General features: G+C 40.0%; 2 protein-coding genes across 6 annotated transcripts in view; one reads left to right on the plus strand and one right to left on the minus strand.

Moving 5' to 3' along the window:
- Window positions 1-351: 351 nt before the first annotated feature.
- LOC139991109 (uncharacterized) lies at window positions 352-14,997 on the plus strand. Its single transcript, XM_072010922.1, has 22 exons — window positions 352-713; window positions 851-1,009; window positions 1,090-1,185; window positions 1,364-1,513; window positions 1,595-1,818; window positions 1,966-2,130; window positions 2,336-2,503; window positions 2,578-2,811; window positions 3,034-3,213; window positions 3,285-3,515; window positions 3,993-4,140; window positions 4,686-5,037; window positions 5,097-5,228; window positions 5,522-5,682; window positions 5,754-5,842; window positions 7,752-7,887; window positions 8,330-8,631; window positions 9,148-10,357; window positions 10,909-11,114; window positions 11,776-11,961; window positions 12,706-12,925; window positions 14,745-14,997. The coding sequence occupies exons 1-22, from the start codon at window positions 623-625 to the stop codon at window positions 14,882-14,884; spliced, it is 4,980 nt and encodes a 1,659-aa protein (XP_071867023.1). The 5' UTR covers window positions 352-622; the 3' UTR covers window positions 14,885-14,997.
- Window positions 14,997-17,475, minus strand: part of LOC139991137 (uncharacterized) — a 57,751-nt gene continuing 55,272 nt past the window's right edge. For all 5 annotated transcript variants that reach the window (XM_072010994.1, XM_072010996.1, XM_072010993.1 and 2 more), the window contains 3 exons: window positions 16,764-17,061; window positions 16,352-16,477; window positions 14,997-16,088 (listed from right to left, as the gene is read on the minus strand). In XM_072010994.1, the coding sequence (XP_071867095.1) occupies window positions 15,930-16,088; window positions 16,352-16,477; window positions 16,764-17,061 (583 nt within the window). In that variant the 3' untranslated portion in view covers window positions 14,997-15,929. The remainder of the gene's footprint in view (window positions 16,089-16,351; window positions 16,478-16,763; window positions 17,062-17,475) is intronic.

Here is a 17,475-nt window from a genome sequence, read left to right on the forward strand (position 1 = left end):
TTGTTTCATATCTCTATTTCCTTCAATTTTTAGTAATTCTTGGAACTGTAATACAGCACGTATAGATACACAATGTTAGAAACATTTCAAAGATAAAAATATAAAAAGTATATTCATGTGTGAGACTATTATCTCAAACAATATGATAAATAAATTATAACGCGAACAAAATTGTTTACGTGCCGGTAGCGGAGACTTTCATTTTTATAGTATGGATATAATCTCTTCACTTTATCGACTTTCAAGGATTATACATATCTGATTTCTCGTCTATATCTTTCATTTTGATAAATTTTTCTCAGAACATTATAATATTGAAAAGCTTAGGGTGAGTTTCGCGATGAGTTGGATAGCGCACGCAACTAGGCTAAACAATGTCTCGTTTCAATTTCACGGGGGTTCGATCGTTCGGTAGTTAGTTATTAAAGAACTGACCTTTCTTGTGATTCGCGGTGCATCGAGTTGCATTAGGCTTGCTCGGTATACGGCTCGTGATCGCGATCAGCTCAGCCTGTAATAACGAATCGGCCAAACTAATGAAGTGATACATTATTCACAGGTGTCCTCGGTTATATACCGTACGAACAATACGACGCGCTGTTATTTTAGTTCGTCAATAGAAATGATATCGGTTCTCTTGCTCCTCTGGTGTGTCAATTATGGGGACAGTTACAACAATTTTCCATCTCTAATTACCACCAACGCTACTATGGGTACGAGTGATTTTCCTCTTAAAACAAAACGTAAAAGAAATTTTTCTTCCAAGTGATATTATCCTTTGATGGTGTTATTATCCTTAGAAAGAAATAAAATCGAGTTAAGTTCAGTGAAAAAGAATTTTTTTAAACAGCCGTCATCATCGATAAAAGCTTCTTTGATAACAATGGCGACCACCGAAATATTATGGGGGTGGTGCACGATTTAATCATAAATACTGTGAAAAAGGAGATGCACATAGGTGGTATAGTTGTACGTATCTTTCGTGATGCGGATGTCAATCTATGGCAAGGTAAACTCTATACCTTTAAACATGGTCAATTATCACTCGGATTACTCACTAACTCTCGTTATTTTTTAATCATTAACAAGGCTATACAATCCTTTTATCTGTCGCGAGTTGCTGTATAACGTGGCGCCTGCACGAGGTCGCACGAAAGGAAGAATTGATACATCTCGCTATAACAGGTACAGAGGTATCGTTTTTTAAACATTCTAAATCAAGAAAATTCAAATAAATTAGTATCATTTTCCAGAGATTCTAAATTAAGAGAATCTAAATAAACGAAAAGAACTTAAAAATGTAGTATCGTTCTCTAGAGATTCTGAATTAAGAAAACCTAAGAGAAAAGTTTATCGTTTCAAGATCCAGATTGTCCCCGAATTCCAGAGACGGATGGCATGAGCATGCCGGTGGTGGTGCCAGGAGAAGAGCTGTCACAGATTTTTCTCGACTTAAGGATGATGAACATTCTATCCTGGAACGTGATCAACATCCTCCACGACGATACATTCGGTGATAAGGGCAACTAGTAGCTGCGATAATGGCACGTGAGTCGTTTTATCTAATCCGATCTGTGTTCATGGCTCGTTTCAGGCAGAGACACGATCAGTAGAGTAATGACAGCCATCTCGGACAAGTTACCGAACAAGCAAGTGAACTTGATCTCTAGATCGATTTTCACGTTGAAACACGAAACGACGAGAAGTGAAAGGAAAAGTTCGGTGAAGAAGACGTTGAACGATTTCCACGTGGAACAACTGGGACATTGCTTCTTAGTTATTGCTACTGTCGACATGATTGCCGATGTAATGGGCGTGGTGAGATCTCTGTTCTTATAAAAATCTCAAACACCGTGATAAGCGACATTTTTCGTTTCTTGTTAGAAGACCGATACATTGTCAATTCCATATGAAACATTTGAAAATTTCCGGAGGGATTTCTTAGGTTGAGATTTTTCTTTCAAGGCGAGATCCTTGAAGATGGTTCATCCAGGTAGTCAATGGTTGTACGTGATCACCGACAGCGCGACCAAGAATATGACCAATATGACGACATTCGTTGATTTATTGGCAGAAGGAGGAAACGTAGCCTTCATGTACAACGCGACCAATTTGAGCAACTACTGTGAAGTAACGATCTATATTTTCAGATAATTAACTGCCGGGATTGCTTCATTTGTTGCAAAACGAACTTATTACACAACCCAATAATATTAAAAAAAAAAAAAAAAGAAAAATAAAAGACAAAGTAATTCCCAAAGAAATATTATAAGCAATCCCTCTATAAAATTTCTTCCATATAGGACAAATAATTGTTGAAAGATTCTTGCTTCAGATCAAGCTGATATGTTACGTGGAAGAATTGATTCAAGCACTAGCGAAAGCTCTTGAGTACTCCTTGACGAACGAGATTGATCTGTTTAAGAGCATGGAAGAGGAGAAGTTCGAGATGATCAGGTTAACGAAACGCGAGAGGCGAGCGGAACTCCTGAAGAACATTAGAGTCAGTAAATTGTACACGAATTTATAGCGAAACGTCCTTTAACCGAATTAAAATCGAAACTATGTTCCCGTCAGATACACCTTTCCCAAAACGCGTTTGCTTCAGAAGGTTTCTGCGGACGGTGCTTGTTATGGAGATTCTCCTCGTCCATAACTTGGGGAAATTTCTTTTCTCGCGGTAGAAACATGGCACACCTGTTGGATATAGGCACATGGTCACCTGGTTTCGGAATAAATCTAACGGACGTGATTTTTCCTCATATCGCGCACGGATTCAGGGGCACTAATTTACCAATTGCGACATACCATGTGGGTAAACGATCTTTTAACTTATTTATCTGAATCTTTCTAACGGAAGTACTTTTGGAATTATTGGCTAAAAAAGAAAAATTAGGAAGACAAAGAAGTAAAGTATTTCTTGTGTCATTGTTTAAAGAGGAAAGTTAATTTATCAAGCCTTTAGTCGAATCTTTTTCATTTCAACTTCGACACAACCACGTAATCGAGTTGAAAATCTATATATTATTTTAGAATCCACCGTGGCAGATAATTTCTGTGAGTAAAACAGGCCAAAAGCTGTACGAAGGATTGGTATTCGACGCGATCAATTACTTAGGCTCGAAATTGAATTTCTCTTATACGGCGATTACGCCGGAAGTGACTCGAAATTCGAACTCTTGGAATACTTCTCGGTACGCCAAGCTTGGCGAGGTAAGGATTTATATACACACTGTGTTCTTTGTCCCCCGTCTTCTTCGTCGGCTAATCGATTCTGTTCTTAGAAAATTAAAGAAATGACCATGTCGACTACCAGAAAAGTGCCAAAAGAGGTGATCGATTTGGTGCGAGAGAGGGAGGTTCTTTTAGGTGCTTGCGCGATCACTGTAAACGAAAATAAGAAGGACGCGATTAATTTTACTGTACCTATTTTCGTGCAGACCTATAGTTTCTTAACTTCCAGGCCTAAACAATTGTCTAGAGCTCTCTTGTTCGCCTCACCGTTCACCAAAGAGGTTTGTACAGATAGAACATTTCTTTTTATAACAACAATGCTACCAGATCATTGAATAATACAGGTAACTCTTGTATAACGAGAAAGTTAGGTCTCAAAAAATCGTCTAAAAAGTATTTTTAAGTTATTACTCGAGGGTTGATCGTTGCTCGAAACTTAGGCCAACAAATATCCCTTCGAAATAGCTTGAAAATAAAACCGAAGAAGCGAAGCAAATATAGCGTACATATAATATCATCGAACATTAGTCGCTTAATAGTTTCTCACAAGGTTTCCTGTGCTTCTCACAGTGACAGAAACGAATCGACGTAGTTACAAAAAGATCGCAGAGATATTTCGTGCCTGCGCTAAAAGCGTTCGCTAATGTTTCGGCATTCCGCTACGTAATAGCGCATAATGACAGAACTATAAAGATTGTCGTCGTTCGGTTCGGTATGTTCTGTGCTGGCATTCCCCTAACGTTCCGGCTGCCTTTTAGACGTGGGCCTGTCTGGCGGTATCCATTATCGTAATGGGTCCGATCTTGTACCTGGTTCACAAGTACAGCCCGTACAGCATCAAAACCTCGGGCCTAAAGTCCTCGTTTCAATGTGTGTGGTACGTGTACGGGGCACTTCTTCAACAAGGTACGACTTTATTGTCCCGTAAACCGCCTCTATTTCTCGCACGTTCACGCGATGCAAGCTTCTGGCGATTTTATTACCGATCAACAGGTCAAATGTTCTGCATTTATCGCATACAAACTTTATTTGTTGGCATATAACTTTTCTATGGTGGGTCACAAAATTTGAAACCAATTTGAAAGCGTATAAAAATTACAATATACTTACCGGAAATATATATTTAGTACAAGATTACAGAATATTTCAGAACCTATTGTTTTGTATCGATAGAAGCAGAAATCAGCAAAATTTCTCATACCGCATAATCTTACAACTTCAGGAATTTGTTAACGAGGGTTAATAAGCAATGGTAACAATACTTATTGCCAGAATATCGGCTCGTAAATTTCATACGTTTAAATTCTTTCCATTTTCATACAGTAGCCAAACACCTTCCTACATCCTCTCTTTACTTGCTAATTGAAATTCAACGATCAAAAAGTACCTACTATAAAAAAAAAAAAAAGAAGAAATCTCACGCCATGGAAATAAAATTCAAAAAATTCCAGGAGGAATGTATCTGCCGCATTGTGACAGCGCTCGCATACTGATCGGCGTCTGGTGGTTGATCGTGATGGTCGTGGTAGCTACTTACTCCGGAAGTCTGGTCGCCTTTCTCACTTTTCCACGAATGGACGCCTCTATCCTAACCGTAGACGATCTGCTCGCGCGTAAGGACGGGATCACCTGGAGTTTTCCAAACGGTAGCTTTCTCGAGATGTACCTACAGGAGACCGACGAGCCTAAATATCATACTTTATTGTCACGCGCGGAAAGTCACAACGACACGGAGGAAGAGAAACTGGTGGAACGTGTGAAGGATGGGAAACACGCTCTGATCGACTGGAGGAGTTCCCTCAGGTATCGTTCGTGTCAAATCCATAGGAAATTTCGTGAAAATTAACGGGACCGTGAAATAGGTTCTTGATGAGGAAGGATCTGTTGTTGACCGGAGTCTGCCATTTCTCGTTGAGTATGGACGAGTTTCTCGATGAACCTATCGCCATGATCATTCCACATGACAGTCCTTATTTGCCTGTCATTAACGCGGAGTAAGTTGCGCGTTAACTTCTGAACGATAAAAGTCGGTAATTAGTTGGAGTAGTGGTTTGGAATGTAAGATACAACGGGATATGATAGAATAAAAGAAACAAGAGAATAAAGTCTGGATAATATTGATATTAATGAAATTTCGGCAGGATTGCGATATATTTTTATAAGTTTCTTTATAAGTTGTATCGTTTCTATTAGGGAAAGTTTGTTCTATCGTGTCCCATTGTACTCGTAGTTTCATTTATTCCACGAATTAAAATTGCTTGGATGAAACTGAGTCTTCGCAACGTAGATTGCATCGAATGCTGGAGTCTGGGATGATGAATAAATGGATCACGGAAAGGATGCCGATAAAAGACAAGTGCTGGGAAGTGCCAGGAAGCAATCAGGCGGTAAACAAACGGAAAGTGAACGTCACCGATATGCAAGGAATATTTTTCGTATTGTTCATGGGTATTGTCTTTCAAATCCATCGTCGTAGATTTCATCAGCATCCTAATTAAAAGATTTCTTCGTTATTTTAGGCATCATACTGGCTTTCTTCTTTCTCTTCTGCGAGTGTTACTGTCATAGACGCAAGATTTCTAAGGAACGAAAATTAATTCGTCCCTTCGTCTCTTAAATCTCGAAACATTAATATTAAGATGCAACGAAAATAAAATAGGAAGAAAATCATTTTCTGCTGTTCGTCACTCCTTTGTCCTTTATCCACCAGTGTCCCAATATGAGCGATACGCGATTTCTCCCCGGAAAAACGAATCAAACCGACGTAATGCGCCGAAACGCACGTGTAATCACCTTTTTTCTACTTTTTTGTTCCATAATTACCGACTGAACAAAAAAAGCGTGCTTGGTACTAGTCAACGTAACCGGAAGATCTAAAAATCCTTGCTCAATCCAAGCTCACGATTTTTTCGAATTTCTTTTCCTTGGTTACATCGATCCAGAAGAATCGCGAACGTTGAGCAGAGCCATAAAATTGAGAAACCAGTAGTTGTTAGTCCATTTCTACCGACAATTCGCATGGCCAAGCGGGCGCGAAATGATTCTCGCCAATGAAATAGCGACCAATGGCCCGCGGACGTTCGCAAGCCATTACAATTACCATCACGAACGTCTAATTTGCGGGTAATGGACGGCACCGGATATTGCGTGGATATCCACGCAACGTTCGAAGTCGAAAACGTTCGATTCGTTCCATCACTGGCGCTCGGAACATGCTTTTTCATCGTTAGTTGCACGAGAATCGTGGCAACGTTTCGTGGATGCTATCTATGGAGTTAATCTGAAGAAAATGTACGCGGTAACGGCAATTATTCTGTACCGTATAAGCAATAAAGATTCATTTAGAACAGTAACGCAGAGATTATTTATTTATTCACTGGTAAAATGCTGGTAAAATCTACCCGATATTATGCAACACGAAGATATTAGACTTTATTGCAAAACCGAGATTCACTATCTACAGTTAAGAAGATTGACACGGATGCTCTCTGCACAGGTATTTCGAGGATTCGTTCATTGTTTCGTTAAGTCGTTAATTTTACTTGGAAGACTTCGCGCCTAACAAGGTTTATTGCATTGTGAACAGTAACGACCGCAACATTGAGCAAGACTTATGACGCGTATGATTCAGTTGCTCCCTGTTACGTTACGCTGGAAGTTGCCACAACTAGTTACTTTATTAAGATCACACTCGAAGAAGAATGGAAGTTGCAAGTGTGCGAACGCGAGAGCGAAGAAAGGTCGGCTTCTACTTGTTTATCTTCGAATAATTTGCTTGTTTTCGAATTCATAGAAATCTATGCAATTATTCTTTTACCCCTTAACTGTTACCACGGGATCTTAGAATACTCCATACATAAATATTATTGTAATTTCGTTCCAGAATAGTCGTCGCATCAACGCGAGCTAAAGTAATCGATGTTACAAGTTGTCACCTAAGTTTCCAAACCCTTTAGATTTCACCATTCGCGCAGTCATCATAAAATGTTTAAAAAATCCTAATAAAATAACTAGATTTTTGAAGTAACGAATTTGCCAATTAAAAATATGATTCTTGAATTCTTCAAAACTAAATTCCACCGCTTATTCAGTCGCCATTAAATTTCCACAAACTCGCGAATCCCCGGGATCCGAAGAACCCATAACAAGATTTGGAGGAACGAATCCGCCGCGATTCTCTGAATAATTCTGAATAATTCTCCTCCTCCTGTTCCTCATTCTCCTCCTACTACCAACTTGGCATCCTCTGGGGAAGCTGGAACCCCGGCACACGGTTTCGCGAAGGGGAAAGGAGAAAGACGAGCCGCGCGATATGACGGCGTACATAGACACGGGTTTATCTACCTGACGACCTTGCCGTTTAAAAAATCGCAGAGTGGCCGGCAGAGGCTCGAGCGGGCGGCGTGCACCATCCGCGAGCCAGTTCCGACGTAGAGAGCGGACGACTAAGACTAATCCTAACAGAGCTGCCTGTCGACCCACGTTTCCGCGCCACCGTGTTGCGCTTCCTTTCGTAAATCGAGAGAGAATCCGCGAGGAGACGGGTTGTCCATGCTCCTCGCCAGTCGACCTGTGCTCCTCGTCCGCCAGTTATCCAGCAACCAGTCGCGATTAATATGGGCGCCTGGATGTCCTGGCTGATCCTGCTGCAGCGTACGTATTTTTATTCTGTTTTGTTTTATTATTTCGATTTAATGTTCGTCTATTGGTTGACAGTTCGGAGTATTAAACTTTTACGATTTCCACGTAATATATACGCGATTTACGTTAGGATTAAATTAATCTTCCTTACGATTCCATGAAAATATTCTTCAACGGTGTCGTTCGTACTCGGTGAATTGTCTTTAACTTAGGATTTAATCGAGTCTTGTTAAGATCTTATAATTTTTCTGTGGTAAATATTCCAACAGTGTCGTTCATGCTCGAGGAATAGTCCTTAACTTAGGATTTAACCAAGCCTCCTTGAGATTCTATAATTTTTCAGTGAAAACGTTCAAACAGCGTCAATTAGTATTTGAAAAATTGTCCGTATCTTAGGATTTAATTAATCTTCCATAAGATGGTGCGATTATTCAATGAAAATATTCTCCAACAGTGTCGTCCGTGTTTGTCCACGGCTACGACAACGTGGGATTCGACGGCTGGTATCAACCGGTTCCGCATCGGCCGGTCGACATCATCACGGACGTTATTAACGACCTAGGCGTGCGGATTCTGCAACAGTACACGGCCCACGGGAACGTTGCATTCTCGCCGACGGGGGTTGGCTTCATCCTGGCCGCACTTTACGAGGGCTCGGCTGGCAGAGGAAGACAGCAGATCGCGGATGCTCTTGGTCTACCGCGAGATCGAGACATCACCAGGATCGGTTTTCGCGATATCCATCGTAGATTGAGGGTAAGAATTATCCTAGTCATTTCTGATTATCGTTAACCCTTTCAGAAGTATCTTCGATATTTTAATATTTGAATAATTCGACGATATGGAATTGATTGACAATACACCGAAGTATAAAACAGCTCCCTTATAAAGAATGCAGGCGATGACTTTTTGTGAAACTGCGTCCTTTCGTGCCCTTCGTATTTCATTGTGCTCTGTCCTGAGTATCTTGAGCAGCGGTGTATGTATAAATTATCATGCCAGCTATTTCTTCTATATTCTTCGTAAGTTTGGAAAAATCTGAGCATCAAAGGGTTAAATTCTTCACTGTTGCATAATACGTTCGATGAGTGCGATTAAACACAGTAAAGAAACACGGAAAATTTGCTGCGTCGGTTCATTTGAGGCTTGAACGCGTAATTTCTCTTCTTTAACTAGCAGTTTCTCTTCTGGTCGATCGCCCTTTTCGAACAAGTTTCGTAACGAATCAAACATCCGTGACGGGTCCATAGTAATTATTTCTGTATTTCAAAGACGTATTTGAACGCCGATGGATTCCTCGGGGGTCTGACGCTCAATCACGAGAACACGAAACTGAGGCCAGAGTACGAAGACATCCTTAGGTTCTACGGATTCGATCTGTCTATCCCTGAGGAGGAAACCAACGAAACCGAAACTACTTCTGTACCAGAAACAACTAGTGCGATGACTGAAGAATCGACGACCGAAGCAAGAACGTTGGTTCCTGACGAAACTACCACGCAGAGTACAACAATAAGAACTATGCAGAGTTCTGAGATCACTAGCGATATACCAATGTCCATTACTCCCATGGTTGAACTTATTGGAATGACCTTAAGCACCGTAGACGAGCAAGATAGATTGACGCAAACTATTTCTGATAGCTCTGTTTTAACGGGTGCTACAGTAGCTACTACCCTGCCTAGTTTAGTTACAACTTTATCTACCGAGGCAATGACTACATCTACGAGCACCTTGCCTAGTTCAATTACAACTTCATCTGAAACTTCTACCACTGTTATTTCTACTACTACTACTACTGCAGCTACTACAACAACTTCTGAAATACCGCAGACAACCGTTACAAATTCTGCTCAACCTATAACAACGGTCACTTCCACATCAAGTATTCAATCGCCAAATGCTGATGGAACATCAAGTACGCCGTCGACTTTGACGAGTACCGTTGCGATTGTATCTACTCCAAGTTCAACTTCAGAGGCGCCAGTAACATTTTCAACATCGATGGAAACAAATTTAGAATCGACGATTACATCTGCTATTGGTCAGACGACCGCTTCTACTGATCAGACAATCGAATCTGTGACGACGACGGAACCCATCACGGAGTCAACGACCGCGTTGACAGGCTCTACGCCAAGTTCTACGTCAACAACTACCGGAACTACTGTCATCGCGTTATCCGCAGAAACTTCAGAAACGTCAGCAGCAAATGTCACAGAAGCTTCAACGAGTTCGACGATCCCAACTCAGGCGAACGAGGCGTCGTCCACGAATGGACCACCTGCTGATGAGAATACCGTTTCAACGGGCTCGAACAATCAGTCTATCCCGAACGAGATGGGATCTACCGATTTGCCAGTCACGACCACAAGTGAAACCGGGTCGACTGGACAGCTGACCACTGTATCCTCGAGCACGATGATGAATCGAAGGAAACGTAGCGACAGGAGCCCCAGGGGATTCTTCTCTAGCTATCCAGGTAGAGTGTTTTATTTTCGTTTTATTCTTCTTTTTCTGTTATTCGTTCTTTCATTCCTCTATACAGGTGATTAACAGGATGGATGAGATGAGTGTGGAGAATTTTGTAGAAAATGATTAAGACGAATGGCGAAGGATCTTAGTTAGAACGCTGATGAATCTGGGTTGGTTTATTGTATTAGGATCCGTGAAAAATAAGAGGGAGATAGAGATTAGAAATTGGGATAAATTAGTTGCCTGACACGCTACACAGTTTGTCGATTTTTCGGCTTCTTTTACGCGTTCGTGTCTCTCTATCCTTAAAGAGTAACACTATAGAGTATTTATATTAGCGTAGCTGTAAAAAGTATCGACGCACACTGCTATTTTCTAACGAAGCACTTTTTCGTGTCGAGTTCTACATTTCATTTTTATAGTCATCTGTGTTTTTTACACGTAGAACGATCTTTTTGACTAGACTATTTAATTTTCATCTATTAATTTCGTAACTTGTGAAAATAATTTTTTAATAGAATCTTTCCACTATCTATGGTTTTATTTTTTGTATTTCAGACGAAGGAATTTGGATGCAGGACCTAGGAATCTGGAAGCCTTATTCCACGACCTTGAACGAGGCATCCGTAAGAGACTCGACGGAGATATCGTTCCTAGTAAACGGCTGCGATGTCTCCTCCGTTACGGCTTCCAGATACTTCGCAGTTCTACCTTTTGCCTATTTTCCATCGCTGCACGCAGTTGCCCTTGAGTTTCCGCTTGATGTAAGAACCATATTTCTCTTCCACGAAAAGCTCTCAAACATATATTTGTTTTAATAATTACTATTATAATTATTCATCTAAATGTATGTCGTACGGCCGTACCGTCCATATGCAGAAAACTATAAACTGATAGGATCTATAATTACTGCGGCGACACACGAACAATTATGCTGTCCTCCATTTTAAATCTACAATACGAAGAGTACATATTGATCAACAGATAAATGATTACACATAATATCGACGTGTGACAATTTTTTAAAGATTTCCTTCGCAGTTACTGCAGCATATCGTCGCCTTAACGAATAACGGAACGATTAGTAAAGATACTTGAAATAAATAATAAAGATTTACTAACTAAAAATATTAGAATTGAAAAATTACAAGCTGTACGTCGTAGGCTTTTATAACTTTGCAATTTTATATTATACAGAATAATGAAACGAGTGGCAGCTTGTAAAATTCATTCGTGAAATTTAATTTACTTTAACATTAAATTTATGACTGCCGTAGGAGAGAATTTATTAGTACCGATAGCTAGTAACTCGCGATTTGCCAAGTTTCACCGTTAACGGTAGTTTAATTGAACGAGAGGATCCTGAACGTAAAGAGTCATCGAATAATTTCTGTACGAAATCACGTTTCCAACTCGTTATTCCAGGACCCAAGGTACAATATCCTGCTCATGATGGCGACAGACAGAAGGGACACGTATCGTTTGGCGAGAGATCTTGGCGGGAAATCGTTGAGACTATTGCGGAAGCAGTTACAGGCTACTTGGGTCAGGGCCACCATTCCGTCCTTCATGTTGCGCGGTTTTGTCACATTAACGTCTTTCCTGCAAAGGGTACGATGCACAATTTCGTTACAAAGAAACTTAAACAGTTATTCAATTTATTTTTCCTCCCGAAATAGGTCGAATTATCGAACAACGAATTTTAATAGATCAAAAGGGAACGGTTCTGAAAACCTGGCCGAACCGTGTTTTCCGGTGTTCGCCGCTCGATATTTTGCCATTAGTCGCGGCCATTAAGCGCCTAATTACTTAATCGCGTTAGTCTAGAGATCTTGAGCGCACTTTCCGTTTCTCGTCACGGCTGTATTCCGCGAAGCAGAGCGATCGGCATAACGCGTAGCCTCCTTGACGACACGTAATTCACGACAATTCGAAGCGCACAGCGAAAAATGAGAATTGTTTAATAGACGTAATTCTAGGCCCGGCACCGTTCTACTCGCGAGTTTTACGGCCGATTCCACTGTTATTTCAGCATTCTCACAGGTTTTAGTGCCTCTGAATAGACGATGTTCAGCTTGAGATAATTTGACTCTTGAAGTTAAAGTCTTTTGTTCTATTGAGCCACTTCACGCGGTCGAATAGGATTATTTAAAATCATCGTTGACTTTGCCCGATAATGTACTATTTTTACCAGCGTTTGATCATTTCTCCATGTTTTTCGCTATTTCCTTTCGTTCGATTATATTCTTTGAACCGCATTATCTAACGATTCTAATTATCGTCTTGATAACTTTCCCCGTTATTTCATTATATATTTTTAATATTTCGTTATAAAAAAATTAATCTCATTTTCAGTTGGGAATTCTGGACGTGTTCGAGCCTAGAACCGCGGACCTCTCACCAATGACACCAGATCTTGGTGTGTACGCCAGAGACGTGCAACAGAGCATCGGGGTGAACATCAGAAACTATATGAAACCTGACAGAACCCACTCTCGTGAGTCGACTTATCGTCCTACCGATCCTCCATTGATCGTTCCACTACGTCGGGACTATTATCGATACTATCATCCAGGTTTCTGTTCTCTGCTTTCTTCGTTCTACTGCACTCTTCCTCTACTTTCCTTATAACTTCAAACTCCAAGAGCTACGCGACTACATGCTGGCGTTAAATATTTTAGAAGACCTAGCGTTCTTTCTTCGCAAGAATTTTTCCAATATTTCTGTCCAGTATTTTCCTTCCGCGAGGTCTAGAATTTTTACAAATTTTTCCATAGAATTATATACTCTTGTTAGAGGATGTCGGAGAGTCTCGAATTTCTCGTGTATGGGAAACAGAAGAGGATATCTCGGATTATCGTAGGAGGAAACGATCAGCGATTAGCAAGGTTCGATCAGGTAATCGCTGTGACGCAATATCCCACAGGTGAAATTGCGATTCTACGGTGCATGTCGTTCGCAAACAACAAGATATCGGTGGACGCGCGGCGGACAAGCGTCTGACGATGTCTTGCCGTTACTACTGGCGCGTGTCTGATCAGTTTCCCCTTCCTTTTTATTTTCTTCTTCGTATTAGATTGCTACATAAATTCTGTCAGCCAGAGTGTATCTCTTGCGAATTCGATTTACGATATCCATCTATGTGACTGTCGTGTTACGTCTCTTTCGTAAAAATGTTCGAATTCATAATTAAACAAAGACGTTTCAAAGAAATCATTAATAAAAACATTTTTTAACCGGCGAAAACAAATTTAGCTACTACAAAATTAACTTCAAAATTGATTTTATCACAGCTTTAGGATTTTACAGATATAGATTTCAGATTTAGGGTTTATTTTAGAACTTTGTTATATTTTTCTTAATATTAAGAATATGTGTTTGTGGTAGACGGAATTTTTAGAGACACGCGGTGAAATAGAAATCTTGGCGAAGATCGGGGCATCGCGAACCGCGCCGAATTCGATTGATTCGTCAAGGGACCATCTTGTTGTTGGTAGATTGCCGGATCTGTAACTCGATACACTCTCTCGTCGAGGTTGTTGACTGGCAACCAACGTCGTATCAGCAAACTGCATCGTGAGAATTGAACAAATATCGCTGTTAGTTTATTTTCTTTGAAAGAAAGAAAACAGATCCATATAATAGTTAATTTCTCTTTTTTTTTTACCGCGAAGTCATTAGATGTTTGATTACGCAAAGATTCTGAGAGATTCGCCTTTCCTTCGATCGTCTGTCGAATGTCGAATCGTCGCTAATTCGTTGTTTGTTCGTCCAAGAGCTGTCGTTTCCGGTTTATTGTAATCGACGCCGGCCACGATCAAGAATATTCTCAGTATTGTTATAATGTCGGCTGGATTTAATCACTGATATCCTGTGTGCCTGACTCACCGAGGGAAATAAATAAAAAGACCTTGCGTTCGTTCTCCGTTATGCCTACTAGGAATTCCTGAATCGTTACGAGGAATGCAGCTCGTAAATATTTTCATTAATCTGTCAGCTGCTTGTTTCCAATTTTCATCCTCTCTCTCTCAATTTTTCAGACTCCTTGTAACTCGTTTCATTTACTTAAAACTTCTTCGTCATTTGCACTGTATCTAGCTTATAACTGAGATGATTTCTGGAAAAAGGGTCTACAGGTCTATAATAAAAGAAGATCACTTGGAAATAACATAAGTAGTTATGGTTTGTTTGTTTTTTAATTTAGTTACCAAGTTTGGTAGCTAAGAGGAAGTACTTTAACACGATATACTTGAAAAAGAGTCTTATGGAACCCTTGGTCTTGTCTTGTGGATCCATTTTTTGGAAAGCTTCTCAATTAAACAATTTTATCGAGTTTTAGTAAGTAAGCTTTTAGAGTTACGAATAAGATATTTAAAAGGAATTTTTCTTTGTAGGAAATGGATTATTCGAGAGGGCAGGGCCAGTGCCATTTACAGTTGTCCATCCGTTCCTCTACTTCATCGTCGACGCAGAGACTTCGGTAGCTTTGATCGCTGGTCGGGTTAACGATCCGCTCAATTCGCGAATTTTGTAACTCTTAATCTACTTGGGAACAAAGATGGACAAGTTCCGGGTAGTAATAAACACATATGTTTATTTGACATACTTATAAATATCGTTATATATCTATAAACAATTACACACATATATATATATATTTATATTTATTAGATCTTTCCTAGTTCGCACACACCTACCTTTAAGTACACGATGTCTGTACAAAAATATCCGTACGTTGTAAATAAAGAAGGGAAAAAGAGAGAGAAAAAAAGTGACGAAGGGAGAGGGAGAGAGAAAGAGAGAGAGAGAGAGAGAGAGAGAAAGAGAGGAGATTAATTTAGCCTTTCGATTAATAGGCGATTACTAAGGGCGATGGGCAAGAACTTAGCATTTTACAGAATTCGCTATACAACTTGAGTAAGATAGATGCATAATTATAGGGCTTGCAGTTGAAACCGCATCTTTTAATTATTTACGTCCTTTCTTTAACGTGGCGTTTCAACGTCAAGCCGTTAGCTATTTCTCCGCTTAGACTTCCTTTCTTTTTATATATTCATGTACAGGCTAGCAAAAAACTGACAGACGAACATGCGGTTCGTTCGCGGCTGAGAAATATATTATTATCTTACTTATATTTATATGTATATTTATATATATAAATACAGTCCTACACGCGCGATTTTCTTTTTATCGTTCCATAACGATCTCCACAGTCTCGCGCGGTCTGTGTTTGATTGGCTTCGCTTTCCGAGTAGCAGTCTTTAAGATGGAAGTTTCTCAAACTTCTATCCAATGTATAGATACATATATATCTTATATCTCTCGTTTCTCTTCTACCATTCCTTTTTTCTCTCCTGCTTTTTTCGTCTTCGAAGAAGAACGAGAACCATTCTTGCTCGAGTCCCGTTTTCTTCGACAAGTCTTACGTATTTGGCAGTGATTCGTGCAATCTCTTGGTTACCCCTCGGTTAAGAAATCGAAGAAACGTGCAGAGTTACGCTTGGAACTCCTATTCGGACAGTCGGTTCGTCGCAAGCTGTCGACAAGGTCCTGTGGCAAATGGTTATTTGGAAACCGGGTCAAGTGACGTTCTTCAGGATCCATGGTACGAACTTGGAGATCCTGGTACACACGCCTGGCAGATTGGCCTCTGCGCAACCAATTCCCCAGGATATGATGCCAGCGAGGAAGTATCGACCGTCTTTCCCTCTTACTTGGAGAGGACCACCCGAATCACCCTGAAAATTACACGTAAGAAGCCTTTCTGAGTCTTGGAAACACGACAAAAATTTGTTTGCTTTCAGAACAATATCAATTTTAATACGAATCTAATATTTGAAAGAATATTCATACATTCCCGTTCTGGTGGGACAACTGGAATCTTGGATATTATTTCTGGATAATAAAAAATATATATATACAGAAAAATAGTAAACTAAATGATAGAATATATATATATAAAGTGCAAAATATAAAATGAATAGTGAATTTAAAAGGGTACCTGACAAGAATCTTGGCCTCCACTCTCGTATCCGGCGCACAGGAAAATATCTGGTATGAACTCGTGTCTCCCAGCCCTCAGGAACATTGACTTACACCTATCGTTACTCACTATGGGCACGGAAACCTGTAATAGATACGCAACCCTCCTTTAAATTAACAATTTCGTATCTATCTTAATGTACTTAATATACAAATTATTCAAAGCAAGTACTAGAAAATAAAAATAAGACAAATATTCGAAAACTACAGCAGGATTAAGTTTCGTATCATTAATTATGTTAATAAAGAAGTATAAATTTATCTACAAATCCGCAAACTCATTACAAATCTTCTGTTAAAATGTGGTATACTGCCAATGGAACCTCTAAAATTGTTGTAGCTTACACTTGACAATCTTCATACAATTTTACCTCTTGCAACACAGAAGGCAGTGTACCACCTTCGCTCAGTCTTCCCCAACCGGTGACAGTCGCATTTTCGCCGATCAAAAGATCGTCAGTGGCTGGCAAGCAAATCGGCGAAATATGCGGTGCGAACGTCAATGAACTTTCCAACCTAACCAATGCCAGATCGTATTCGTAAGTGAAGAAGTTGTACTTGGGGTGCACCACCTTCTTCGCAACTCCACGCTCAACGTAAGGCAATCGTTCTTGCACAGATGAAAAATCGTATTCGCCCACTCTAATCCGGATCTGCGAGGTCAGCAAGCTATAACAGAATCGATAACAAATATTTGTTTCGTTTTTCCTTTTAGTGGCTATTGGAAGAAACTGGTAAGCTGTATTCGGGTTAATCGAGGTTTATTTTCTATACGAGAAGCGGCAACATTTGCATTCGCTAACGTACGAGCAGCGTAATCGTAACAGAAAGCGATTATGTACTTCGATCGCGTTGTTCCTCACGACCAACGATCTTAGATTTTCCTTTTCGATATCTTCGTTCTACAATTTTTTGACAAATTTTGAAATTAGTGTTCTGAATTATTTTTACGTGGCTTGCTTCTGAGAAATTCTATCGCGTTATTAAATTATTCAATTATTGGCGCAAAAGTGTAACGCTCTTCGCACGATTGCTTTCGGAAAAATCAAAAACCTGACATCTCGATCGTCGTGAAAAGTTGCA

Source organism: Bombus fervidus, chromosome 9 (genome assembly GCF_041682495.2).
Source record: "Bombus fervidus isolate BK054 chromosome 9, iyBomFerv1, whole genome shotgun sequence".
NCBI classification, from domain to species: Eukaryota; Metazoa; Arthropoda; class Insecta; order Hymenoptera; family Apidae; genus Bombus; species Bombus fervidus.

Excerpts from the sequence above, each read along its gene's own strand:
- LOC139991109 (XM_072010922.1), top strand. The coding sequence starts at position 623 with ATGATATCGGTTCTCTTGCTCCTCTGGTGTGTCAATTATGGGGACAGT. Across the intron at positions 1,010-1,089 it reads GGATGTCAATCTATGGCAAG|GCTATACAATCCTTTTATCT; the intron begins GTAAACTCTATA and ends ATCATTAACAAG. Across the intron at positions 7,888-8,329 it reads CTGGCTGATCCTGCTGCAGC|TGTCGTCCGTGTTTGTCCAC; the intron begins GTACGTATTTTT and ends ATTCTCCAACAG.